A 13,487-nucleotide genomic window follows, 5' to 3' on the forward strand; every position below is an offset into this window, starting at 1 on the left:
AAAAATTATATTTATGCATTTTCTTTCTTGTAGTTTTGTGGTAAAAGGATTAAGTCTAAACGTTATAGTATTGTTTTTTCAAGTTTATGGTCATTTGCTTTGATGTTTCCATAAAAAAAATCAACCATTGTTAAGTTTTATATTTTTTTAGTCAATTAGTAAGTTCAGTGAATTTGTGACAAATAAAATACTTTTGTCTAGGAAAACTTGAGTAGCAATTGCTGAAACAAATTCTCTGTGGAGAACAAGTCTTGAGTGTTGGGGTGTGGCCATGGACTTTATTAAAGGCTTGCAAATCAGTATACACCGATTCTCTACCATGTGTATATAGAAACAGGTTATATGTGAATGAGAAGAAGTGGCACTTGGATTTCAGGTTTGTGTTGTCATCTTGTTTCTTAGATTGTATGCAGGTCCTGAAGTTGATATCTGGAGCTGCGGTGTTATTTTGTATGCCCTTCTTTGTGGCACCCTCCCATTTGATGATGAGCATGTACCTACGTTATTTAAGAAGATCCGAGGGGGTGTTTTTTATATCCCAGAATATCTCAATCGTTCTGTTGCCACTCTCTTGATGCATATGCTGCAAGTTGACCCCCTGAAACGAGCAACTATCAAAGATATAAGGTGATGATTCTTCTTGTTACTGTTATGTACATTTTACAGTATTAATAATAGTACCACTAACTGAATGCCTGCTTTATGTTAAACTCTGTAATACTTACTGTGTAGGAATTTTGCTTTCCTTTTTACACAAACCTGATCATGTCACTCATCTTTTAAATATTTCAGATTGTCTCCCAAACTTTTTAGTTTAGGTAGCAAGTCCTCTAAGGCCCTTCGGAATGAGGCTCCATTTCCTCCTGTTGAGGTCTCACTCTTCCACTCCCCACACCTCTGGTCTCTCAGTGCTTTAGCTACACTGAGCTTTTCCTCATTCCTCAAACATATATTTTATGCCTTCATGTTCTAATTTAAATTATTGCCTCTGATGCCTTTTCTACTTTTTTTGACCTGATAGATTTCCATTCATCCTTTAAAATTCTGCTTACATATCATCTCCTTTGTGAAATCGCTTCTGATTCCCTTACGCAATGTTAGTCCCTTACACTCTCATGATTTCCACGTTTTGTTCATAGTTTTATTTTTTCATTATTTTGTATTTAGCTATTATTACTCAGTGCATCTTTCTCCATCCTACATTAACTCCATAAGAGTAGAGAGAATGTCTCACACATCTTAGTACATGCAGTGCTAAATGGCCCATGAATGTAGTCTATGCTAAGAAATGATTTGAATAAATTTCAAATGGAATATGGGGTGAGTATTAAGTATTTTATATATGGTTGATGAAATAAAGCATTAAAAGTTTTGTTAAGATTTTGAATCCAAAAATAACTGCTAGCACTGTGAAGGATTCTTGTTATGTGAGAAACTTTGGAACTTGCAGTGGCTGGTGTTATTGTGAATATGACCTTTATATAGCACACACAAGCCACGATAATGCATTGCCTTCTACTCTTTACTTACCATGCATGTTATGTTTCTTAGGGTTTTTTTGTTCTTAACTAACATTTCATCAGTTATTCATTTACAAACACATTCTTTTGCCACCTTTCCAGAATCTGTCATCTTATCTTCATAAGCCAGAATGGCTATTTAGAGACCTGTGACTCTTGGAATGTTTAAATGATGGATGTGGTTTTTTATGTGATTGCTGCATATCTCTTCTACGAGAAGGGACTAATTCTTTCCACATTTGTATACTGTTTTCTTCTCCTAGCCTTTCTTAAGCTCTCCAGGCCTCATACATAAAATAAATGTGTGATTGTAAATTAGTACCAAGTTCAGTTATGGAAATGAACTTAGTAGGAAAAAACCTTTTGTGTTCCCAGGTTTTTTTTGTTGTTGTTACCTTTTGTTTTTGCAGTTTTTTTTTTTTTAAAGATTTAAAAAAATTTTTATTTATTCATAGAGACACACACACAGAGAGGCAGAGACACAGGCAGAGGGAGAAGTGGTCTCCATGCAGGGAGCCCAACGCGGGACTCGATCCCGGGTCTCCAGGATCACGCCCCGGGCTGAAAGCGGTGCTAAACTGCTGCGCCACTGGGGCTGCCCTGCAGTTGTTTTTTTTGTCGTTGTTGTTACCTTTTGTGTTCACAGTTGGGTTTTTTTTTGTTGTTGTTGTTTGTTTTGTGTTGTTTTGTTTTACTTATAAGTTAAGTTCTACACCTAGCCTGGGGCTTGAACTCACAATCCCCAGATCAAGAGTCATGTGCTCTACTGACTGAGCCAGTTGGGAGCCCCAGTCACTTAAATGGCTTTTCCTTAGAAAGAAAATTAGATATGCTTCCTGTGACTTATTTGTTCCATAACTGGAGCTTGTATCTCCCTCTCCCCTTCACCCATTTTGCCTATCCCCCTCAAACCCCCCTCCCTGCAGTCATTGGTTCTCTACTTATAGGTCTAATGCTGCTTTTTGTTTATTTCTTTTTTAGATTCCACCTATGAATGAAATCATATGGTATTTATTTTCTCAGACTTATTTCACTTAGCATAGTGCCCTCTTCGTCCATTTTGTTGCAAATGGCACAATCTCATCTTAAGGCTGTGCAATACTCCCTTGTATATGTATCCCACATGTTCCTTATCTATTTGTTGGTTAATAGACATTTAGTTTGCTTCCATATCTTGGCTGTTGTAAATAATGCTGCAATAAACACAGGAGTCCTTATATTTTTTTGAATTAATGTTTTTGTTTTCTCTAGGTAAATACTCAGTAGTGATATTATTGGATCATATTGTATTTCCATTTCAAATTTTTTGAGAAAGTTCCGTACTCTTTTTCACAGTGGCTGTACCAATTTACATTCGCACCAGCAGTGTGCAGGGCTTCCTTTTAATCTGCATCCTTGTCAACACTTATTATTTCTTGTCTTTTTTATTTTAGCCATGCTTACTGGTGTAAGGTGATATCTCATTGTGGTTTTGATTTGCATTTCCCTGATTACAGAGCTTGAGCATCTTTTCATGTGTCTGTTGGCTTTCTGTATGTCGTCTTTGGAAAAATGCCTCTTCAGGTCCTCTGCCTGTTTCTTAATTGATTTTTTTTTTTATTTTGTTTTGTTTTTTGGTGTTGAACTGTATAACTTCTTTATATGTTTTGGATACTAACCCCTTATTTGAATATATAAATTGCAAGTATCTTCTCCCATTCAGTAGGTTGCCTTTTTTGTTTTGTTAATGGTTTCCTTCTCTGTGCAAAAGCTTTTGATTTGATGTAGTCCCAATAGTTTATTTTTGCTTTTGTTTCCCTTGCCTTAGGAGAGATACTTAGAAAAATGTTGTTATGGCTGGTGTCAGAGATAGTACTGCCTGTGTTTTTTCTGGGAATTTTATGGTTTTAGATTTCACATTTAGGCCTTTAATTTATTTTGAGTTTATTTTTGTGTATGATGTCAGAAAGTGGTCAAGTTTCATTCTTTTACATATAGCTGTCCAGTTTTTCCAGCACCATTTATTGAAGAGACTGCCTTTTCCCCAATGTATAGTCTTGTTTCCTTTGTCATAGATTAATTGACCGTATAAACGTAGGTTTATTTTTGGGCTCTCAGTTCTGTTCCATTTATGTGTCAGTTTTTGTGCCAATACCATGCTTTTTTTTTTTTTTTTTTTTAAAGATTTTCTTTACTAGAGAGAGAGCAAGAGAGCGTGAGTGTGAGCAGGGGGAAGATCAGAGCGGAGAAGCAGACTCCCTTTTGAGCAGGGCGCTTGATGTGGGGCTTAATCTCAGGACTTCAGGATCATGACCTGAGTAGAAGGCAGATGCTTAACGGACTGAGCCACCCTGGTGCCCCAATACCATACTGTTTTAATTACTATAGATTTGTAATATATCTTGAAATCTGGATTATGATATTCCGTTTTATTTTTCTTTCTCAAGATTGCTTTGGCTATTTGGGATCTTTTATAGTTCCATGCAAATTTTAGGATTGTTTGTTCTAGTTCTCTGAAAAAAGCTTTTGTCATTTTGATAGGGATTGCATGGAATCTGTAGTTTGCTTTGTGTAATATGGGCATTTTAACAATATAAGCATGGTCTTTCACCTCCTTGGTTAAATTTATGCTTAGGTATCTTATTATTTCTGATGCAGTTGCATATGAAATTGTTTTCTTAATTTCTCTTTTTAGTACTTCATTATTAGTTTATAGAAATGCTACTGATTTCTAGGTATCCTGCAGTTTCACTGAATTTGTTTATTCTAGTAGTTTTTTGTTGGAGTCTTTAGGATTTTTTATGTGTAATGTCATGTCATCTGCAAATAGTGACAGTTTAACTTTTTCTTTACCCTTCTGGATGCCTTTTATTTCTTGTCTGATTGCTGTATTTAGGACTTACAGGAAGGACCATGTTGAATAAAAGTGGTGAGAATGGACATCCTTGTCTTGTTCCTGATCTTAGGAGGAAAGCTCTCAGTTTTTCACCATTATGATGTAGCTGCAGGTTTTTCATATATGGTTTTTATTATGTTGAGATATGTTCCCTCTGAACCTACTGTGTTGAGAATTTTTATCATGAACAGATGTTGAATTTTGTCTAATGCTTTTTCTGCATCTATGAGATGATCATATGATTTTTATTCTTTGTTGTGGTGTATTATGTTGATTAATTTGCAAATATTGAACCATCTTTGCATCTCCCAGAATAGATTCCACTTGATTGTGTGAACAATCCTTTTAATGTGTTGTCAAATGTGGTTTGCTAATATTTTGTGAGGAATATTCCATCTTTGTTCATCAAGAGATATTGGCTAGTAGTTTTCTGTTTTTGTGGTGTCTGTCTGGTTTTGGTATCAGAATAATACAAGCTTCATAGAATGTACTTGGAAGCTTTCCTTCCTCTTCTATTTTTTGGAATAGTTTGAAGAGAATAGGTATTAACTCTTTTTAAAGTGTTTGGTAGAATTCAACTGTGAATCCATCTCATCCTGGACTTTCATTTTTTGGTTACTGATTCAACTTTGTTAACTGGGTCTGTTTAGATTTTCTATTTCTATCTGATTTAGTTTTAAAAGATTATATGTTTCTAGGAATTGATACATTTCTTTTAAGTTGTCTAATTTGTTGGCATATAATTTTTTGTAATATTTTCTTGTAATCCTTTGTATTTCTGTGTGGTGTTATTTGATACCTCTCTTCTTTTGTTTCTGATTTTGAGTACTTTTTTTTTCCTGATCATTCTAAGGCTAAGGATTTATCAATTTTGTTTATCTTTTCAGAGAACCAGCTCTTGATTTTATTGATTTTTTTTCACTTTAAACATTTTTTAAAAATTTATTTAAGTAATTTCTACACCCTGCGTGAGGCTTGAACTTAATAAGACTGATTTGCATGCTCTTCTTTTTTTTTTTCCATTCTTTTTTATTTTATTTTATTTTTTTATTTTTTTAAAATTTTTTTATTTATTTATGATAGTCACAGAGAGAGAGAGAGAGGCAGAGACACAGGCAGAGGGAGAAGCAGGCTCCATGCACCGGGAGCCCGATGTGGGATTCGATCCCGGGTCTCCAGGATCGCGCCCTGAGCCAAAGGCAGGCGCCAAACTGCTGCGCCACCCAGGGATCCCAGATTTGCATGCTCTTCTGACTGAGCCAGCTAGGTGCCTCTTACTGATTTTTTTCTATTTTTTTTTTAATCTTTATGTCATTTATTTTTGTTCTGATCTCTATTTCCTTTAACTCACCTTGGACTTCGTTCTTCTTTTTCTAGTTCCTTTAGGTATAAGGTTAGATTGTTTGAACTTTTTCTTCTAGAGGTAGGGCTGTATTGCTGTATATTTCCCTCTTACAACTGCTTTTGCTGTGTTGCAAAGAAGTTGGACTGCTGGATTTTCATTTTCATGTGTCTCCATAACTCATTTAAGTAATTTAGTCCTCCATATGTCGTCATAATTCGTTTAAGTCATTTAGTTGTAAGTCCCAAACTTGGGTATCAGGTATTAGTGATAGAAAGACTTAATTTCTGATGGCTGTGTAGTAACCCAACAATGGAAAGTGAACTGATTTTGTCTAAGGGGAACCCTTAAAAACATTCTAGTTACTACTCATCTTGATATCTTAATTCAGAAACTGACTCCTGAAAACAAAAGCTCAGAATGTAACTTTTTAATTGGCAATTTTCTTATGGTAAAGAATTATGATCCTTTGCCTAAATGAATTAATTAGAAATAAAAAGTTAGATTATTTCCTTATTTATCATTTTCTAAACATTTTTATTGATATAATTCACATACTACAAGTTTGTGCCTTTAAATAGTATAATCAGGGATCCCTGGGTGGCGCAGCGGTTTAGCGCCTGCCTTTGGCCCAGGGTGCGATCCTGGAGACCCAGGATCGAATCCTATGTCGGGCTCCCGGTGCATGGAGCCTGCTTCTCCCTCTGCCTATGTCTCTGCCTCTCTCTCTCTCTCTCTCTGTGTGACTATCATAAATAAATAAAAATTAAAAAAAAATAGTATAATCAGTGGTCCTTAGTATATTCACAAAGTTGTACAGTCATTACTATTTTCTAATTCTTTTACAGAAACTCTATACCTGTTAGCACTCATTACCTATTTTCCCCTCCTTTTATCCCTTGGAAGCCAGTAATCTACTTTCTGCCTTTATGGATTTGCTCATTCTGGAAATTTCATATAAATCCTATGGCATGTTGCCTTTTGAGCTGGCTACTTTGACACAGCATAGTATTTTCAGGGTTCATTCATGGTGTAGCATGTATCAGTACTTCATTATTTTTTTAAAATTCTCACTGTATAGATATACTACATTTTCTTTATCCATCCATCGGTTAATGGATACTTGAGTTGTTTCTACTTTTTGGCTCTTAACAGTAATGTTGCTATGCATATTCATGTACAAGTTTTTTAGGGTCACATGTTCCCATTTCTTTTGAGTGTATGCCTTGAGTTTGTAATCTTGTGTATTTTTGTTGCTGTTCTTTCTGTTTAGTGATTTTACTGAACTAATTCCACAAATTTTGTATTCTTTGTCATGATTAGCCACTGAAATCACTGCTTGGCTAGCTTAATGGTCAGCTTATTATTAGAGCTTTCCTAAAATGCCTTGATCTATCTAGTAAGTCTCCCAGCCTTTGCTGAGCGACTCTGTGTGCATGTTGGAATGTTTTCAGTGCTCCAATGAGAAGCTCCTAACTCTGTTTTAGTCTTCACTCCACATTAGCAGAGAGTCACAGAGTGACTAGATTAGAAATGAGGGTCTTTCTTGGGCATGCACACAGCCCTGCATATGTGAATGGCTTTCTTGAGTCCCAAGAATATATCAGAGTATTTCAAAGACCCCCAATGGAACTCATATTGCCGAAGTTTTAATTTTAAGGTTTTTGGTTAGCTTCTTGTTTGTTCCAATCTTATTACCTCTTTAGGCAGCTGGGATGTCAGACAGTTGCCATTGGTTGTTTTGACAAATGTTCTGGAGGGAAGGCTATTTGCAGTGAGGGAGAGCTGAATCAGTCAAGAAAAGATAAGATTTTCAAATGGAGATTTCCAGGGAACTGCCAGACATGTCAAATAAAGACAAGTTCTCTGAGGATAGGACTTTGGAGAATTCTAAACCTCTTCTGCTCTAATTCTAAACCTCTCTCCCCCTTAGTGGTTGCTAAGCCACTGGTTTTCTGGGCTACCATGATTATGAGACTCTTGGTTTTCAAGACTGCCACAGAAATGGGCAAAGGGAGATGGACTTGGGGCAACAGAAAATGTCTCAAATCTCACTATTATTACTGAGATCAGCTATTTTTTTTTTTTTTTTTTTTAGTAATCTTAATGCTTTTATGGAAGAGTGAATATTTGGAGTTCATTCAGAAGGGCTCATTTTCCCTATTTGTCATTCATATTTTTAAAATGTTATATAAATTTTTCTGAAAAAAATTAATATCTCACATTTTTATTACTAAACCTTAGGTGCTTAGTATGGTACAGGAAATAAACACATTAATGGATTAATTTTATCTTCATACTTTATATACTCATTTATTATGTATTTATTGAACATTTACACTGTACTAGGTAATGGAATACAGCTAAATAAGTCATGGTCCCTGTTTCAAGGAGCTCTGAGTTTGGTGGGTAAAATTAAGAAAAAATCAACACCTATAAGAAAATGTGAGTGTTACAATAGAAAGATCTACTGGAAGCCGTAGAAGATTCATCTTTGTATCCTTCCCAGGCCTTGGCACAACATCATTTCTCACTTGGACTATTGTACCAGCATCATCAACATCATCGTTTTTGTTTTTTCAGTCAAGCAGGATGATCTTTACAGAAGCAAATTAGATCATGTCACCCGTCTCTAAAGTCTTTGAGTGATTTTCATCAAGCGTAGGTTCTAGTCTCAGAATCATTCTTCTAGCCTATAGCTGTCAAAAATATTTGATAGTTTTTGCCCCTCCAAACTGTAACTCCTGCTTTCATGATAGTGGCCTCAGTCTTGTTCCTTGAACATAGCACAACTCTTTCTTGTTTCAGTCTTCACATATATTGTTTCTTGTGTTGGGAATATTTGTTTGCCAGCTCTTTGCTCCCAGCTGACCTCTAATCATTCTGATATCTGCTAACATATTACTCAATAGCTTCCCTAATTACATACCTCCCATTCTGATTTATATATTCTTATTTTACCCCATGTTTTCCACATGCAGTCTTTATCACAGGATTTTCATATTTGTATATTTGAAACTATATATTTATTTTGTGAATATTTGTTTTATCTGTATTCAGTTAGAATACAATCTCTGTGAGGAGGACTTTTTGCTATAGTATATTCTTAGTTAATATTCATAAATTAAACAGTCAATAAGAAGCATTCAAACAAAATATATATATATTTTTTAATTTTTTTATTTATTTATTTATGATAGTCAGAGAGAGAGAGAGAGAGAGAGAGGCAAAAACACAGGCAGAGGGAGAAGCAGGCTCCATGAACCGGGAGCCCGACGTGGGATTCGATCCCGGGTCTCCAGGATTGCGCCCTGGGCCAAAGGCAGGCGCCAAACTGCTGTGCCACCCAGGGATCCCCACAAAATATATATTGATCTGAATTTAGCTTAGAAGGTGCCCAGGTCTACCATGTAGCAAGGTTTGTGCAGTCTTGAAGGAATAGTACGTATTAGATGAAAAAGAGTGGGATGTTCTTAGATGGTAATAGTAACATCATATGCAAAGGCCCAGACATGTGAGAAAATAATATTTAGGAGACTGATGGTCAAACTTTTTGGTTTTAGTACTCCTTTACAGTCTTAAAATTGAGAATTCCAGTGAGTTGTGTTTTTTAATGCAGGTTATATCAGTATTTTTCATATAAGAAATTAAAACTGAGACACTTAAAAAACACTTAATTTACTTAAAAATAACAGTAAAACTAGTACATGTTAATCTAAATAACATATCTTTCATGGAAAATGACCAAAAAGAAAATAACAAGAATGGTGTTTTTTTGTTTTTTGTTTTTTTTTTTTTCATTTTCAGATTCCCTTAAGTGTTGGGCTTACTCATAAACCTCAGCTAGATTCTTAGGCCTACTTCTTCATTCAGTCTGTTGCAATATGTTATATTAGTTGCAGTCTATGAAGAAAATCTGATATCACTCAAATAAGTGGTTGAAAAAGGAGAAGCATTTGAATAGTCTTTCAGATAATTGTGGATATTCTGCTTTGATATTAAGCCAAAGCTTAACTTGTTATAGTATCAAATGAGAAAACATATTGGCATACTTTTGTACTTTATTGCATTAAAATCCACTGGTCTATTTTATGTTTTGTGGATATTTTACCTGTGTATGATTTTGTAACATCATGCATTGGTCATTTGAAGTTATTGAGATGCCAGGTTATTGAGTTAAAAAAGATTTTCCGAATGGTGACAAGTTCATTATACAGTATTAGAAATCCTGTTCATTGCTATCATTATAAAGTTATCAGAAAAGTCTTTACATAGTAGGAAGCTGCCAAACTCATGGAGGCAGATACAAATTATATAAAATTCTAAATTTTGCTTGAAAGCTTAAACTTTATTGTTGGCAACAAATACTGTCGGTTGTTTCCTTTGAAGTGACAGGCTCATTTTACTTATTTTTGAGAAAATGTGAGCCAAATATCCAAGTCTGAATAATCATAGTTATTCAAGGGTGGAGGTTAATTAACTTACCCAGGGTCACACAGAGAATAGTTTTTTCTGATTCTGTTATATTTTATTGCCCCATGTCTAAATTATCTGGGACTTGCCAAAGCATGTTCTTACAATAGTGTATTGTGGTATTTTTCCTAGAGAGCATGAATGGTTTAAACAAGATTTGCCCAGTTACTTATTTCCTGAAGACCCCTCCTATGATGCTAACGTCATTGATGATGAGGCTGTGAAAGAAGTGTGTGAAAAATTTGAGTGTACAGAATCAGAAGTAATGAACAGTTTATATAGTGGTGACCCTCAAGACCAGCTTGCAGTGGCTTATCATCTTATCATTGACAATCGGAGAATAATGAACCAAGCCAGTGAGTTCTACCTCGCCTCTAGTCCCCCAACTGGTTCTTTTATGGATGATAGTACCATGCATATTCCCCCAGGCCTGAAACCTCATCCAGAAAGGATGCCACCTCTTATAGCAGACAGCCCTAAAGCGAGATGTCCATTGGATGCACTGAATACAACTAAGCCCAAATCTTTAGCTGTGAAAAAAGCCAAGTGGCATCTTGGAATCAGAAGTCAAAGCAAACCTTATGACATTATGGCTGAAGTCTACCGAGCTATGAAGCAGCTGGATTTTGAATGGAAGGTATGAAATTGTAGAATATTAAGATCATTTGTAAAGGTTTGTTTTTTTGTATAGTAAGCTGCACTGATCTATCGAGTCGAGTACTTATGTCAATAAAAAAGTTGTTTTGATTTAGATATAAATTGGTCTTGATGCTTCTAGATGATAAAAACTCCCATTTTTTCCATTAATATACCAAGTTCATTCAAAACTAAACAAAGTTCTATAAGCATGAAGAATCGTTGATGTTGGGGACCTACAATATTTTTGAATTGGAGACTAGCATTCTTAGTCAAGAAACAGAAAATAACCTGAAATCAATCACCTGAGAAAATAGTCCACCTATTTCTGTCTGCATCATAACAATAAAAAGTCATGTGTCTTCAAAGATGTTATGTTTTTACTTTTCTCCCTTTTCCCCCCTAGCTGTAGCAATACAGATGATATGCCATCAGGACATATTTTTTCAGTCAATAAATACTTTTCTCTAGGTTGAGAAAATCTCTTTTATTTGGCTAGTCCCAAAATAGTGGTATATTTTTCTTACTCTTAGCATCCAATTTTCTTTTTTTTAAATTAGTGTTCAAATTCATTGCAATTCTATTTGAGTATATGTGGGAGGAAAAGCATTTTTTTCATTTCAGATATCCTTTCTACTCTGGTTCCTTTCTTGAGGACTGTAAATGTATTTTTAAAGGAAGAAAAACATTCACATATACAATGTATATATTCATTTGACATATTTGAAAAATCCATCATTTTCATTTTATTTGTACATGAATAAGCAAAATAATAGTCTCTTAAAATCACTTAAAAAACAGATCCCCCTTTTCTTAAGTGATTTAGTTAAGAGACATTAATGTCATTAAAATCCAATACTGAAAAAAATTTGGAACTTATTTAATAGATGTTTTAAAAATCCAGAATTATCTTTATCTGAGCTGTAGTTCTTATCTCTTTAAAAGGCAAATAATACTTCTTCACAGGATTATTTGAATACTTAAATTTTGTGACAGTACCTGTTTATATTGCCTAATGCAAACTATTAATGTGTTCTTTTTTATTCCTTCTACTCCATATTAATAGGTAAAGTTATTCAAGATGATCAGAATTGTTGACATTTTAGAACAGAGGCATATCTAGAATGAAGGCCTAGACTCCATATAATCTCCGAGTGCCCTTTAAATTTCAGTTGCTTTGCACAGTCTGATTAGTGGAGATTAAATATAAATACTAAACTGTCATGTAATATAAAAAGATCATACAGGAATTCCTTTTCTACCCTACCTCTGTCAGTTGTTTCTTTTGATATTCTTTGCAATAAGAATAAGGGAGATATTTTGTAGTTCGTTATTTTTAACAACTTTCCTTAAAAAAAATTTCCCATTTTAGGTAGTGAATGCATATCATCTTCGTGTAAGAAGAAAAAATCCAGTGACTGGCAATTATGTGAAAATGAGTTTACAACTTTACCTGGTTGACAATAGAAGCTATCTTTTGGACTTTAAAAGCATTGATGGTAAGGAAGCTATGCAGACATGAGCTCTGAGAAGATAAAACTTGGCACTAGTTGACAAGATGTTAAAATCATCTCAAAGACATGGTGGGTAGGTCTTCTATACTGGTTTTTAAGTAATCTAGAATTAGCTAAAAATGCAAGTGAAATGAAAAAGATTGAAGACCTATATCTAACCCAGCACCTCTCCAAAAGATGTGCCTCCTTGTAAAGTCACTTGAAGTGTTGGCTGTGGAGCAAAAGTAAGGAACAATAGGGAAGCAATTTTTGCCTAAAATTAACTGATGTTGTCAGGTTCTTTGTCACATTTCTCCAGTCATATTTTATTATTATTAGGATTCCACTATCTAAACTTCCTCATTCATCAACTTCCCTCATTCTAGTTGGCCAGATGGGACTCTCTTTGGTTCAGGTTTAATTTTGATGCTCCAGCCATCCAGGAGACTGAAGGAGTCAAGGGAGGTGATTGTGGGTTGTGTTTTAAGTACTTAGTGGGTACCAGAAGTCAAACCTTCATGAACCAGATGTGCTTATTCAGTTTATTTTTTTTTTTTTAAGATTTTATATTTATTCATGAGAGACACAGAGAGAGAGAGAGGCAGAGAGGCAGAGAGAGAGGCAGAGACACAGGCAGAGGGAGAAGCAAGCTCCATGCAGGGAGCCCGAAGTGGGACTCGATCCCAGGTCTCCAGGATCACACCCTGGGCTGAAGGCAGCACTAAACCGCTGAGCCACCCGGGCTGCCCCCCCCCCCCTTTTTTAAAGATTTTATTTATTTGCTTGTTCAGTTTAGAGGTGCAAGTGGGATACAAACAGTAAACCAGGGGTTAGGTGCAAGATAGAACAAGAGGAGAACTGAGTTCAGAGTTAAGGAAGTTGTTTTCAACAGAAGAGTTAAATTTTATTCCTCAGCTACCACTGACTATAGTATTTATAGTATTTATATGGTCTCTGACCACCATCATCAGAATTACCTAGAGTTCTTATTAAAATGCAGATTGTTGGTAACTACCCCCAGATCTCCCAAATCAGAATCTCTTGAGGTGACTTCTGGGAAACTGGAAATCTTTATTTTTTTTTTAATTTATTTATTCATGAGAGACACAGAGAGAGAGAAAAGGCAGAGACATAGGCAGAGGGAGAAT

General features: G+C 35.2%; 1 protein-coding gene across 4 annotated transcripts in view; it reads left to right on the top strand.

The window, feature by feature from the left end:
- The window catches only part of PRKAA2 (protein kinase AMP-activated catalytic subunit alpha 2), a 69,361-nt gene that overhangs the window by 47,638 nt on the left and 8,236 nt on the right, over window positions 1–13,487 (top strand). For 2 of the 4 annotated variants that reach the window (XM_077891919.1, XM_077891920.1), the window contains 3 exons: window positions 403–627; window positions 10,343–10,847; window positions 12,219–12,345. In XM_077891919.1, the coding sequence (XP_077748045.1) occupies window positions 403–627; window positions 10,343–10,847; window positions 12,219–12,345 (857 nt within the window). Of the gene's footprint in view, window positions 1–402; window positions 628–10,342; window positions 10,848–12,218; window positions 12,434–13,487 lie in introns of those variants that run through there. The other 2 variants (XR_013376321.1, XM_077891921.1) reach the window with 2 other exon arrangements.

This window comes from Canis aureus, chromosome 3 (genome assembly GCF_053574225.1).
Source record: "Canis aureus isolate CA01 chromosome 3, VMU_Caureus_v.1.0, whole genome shotgun sequence".
NCBI classification, from domain to species: domain Eukaryota; kingdom Metazoa; phylum Chordata; class Mammalia; order Carnivora; family Canidae; genus Canis; species Canis aureus.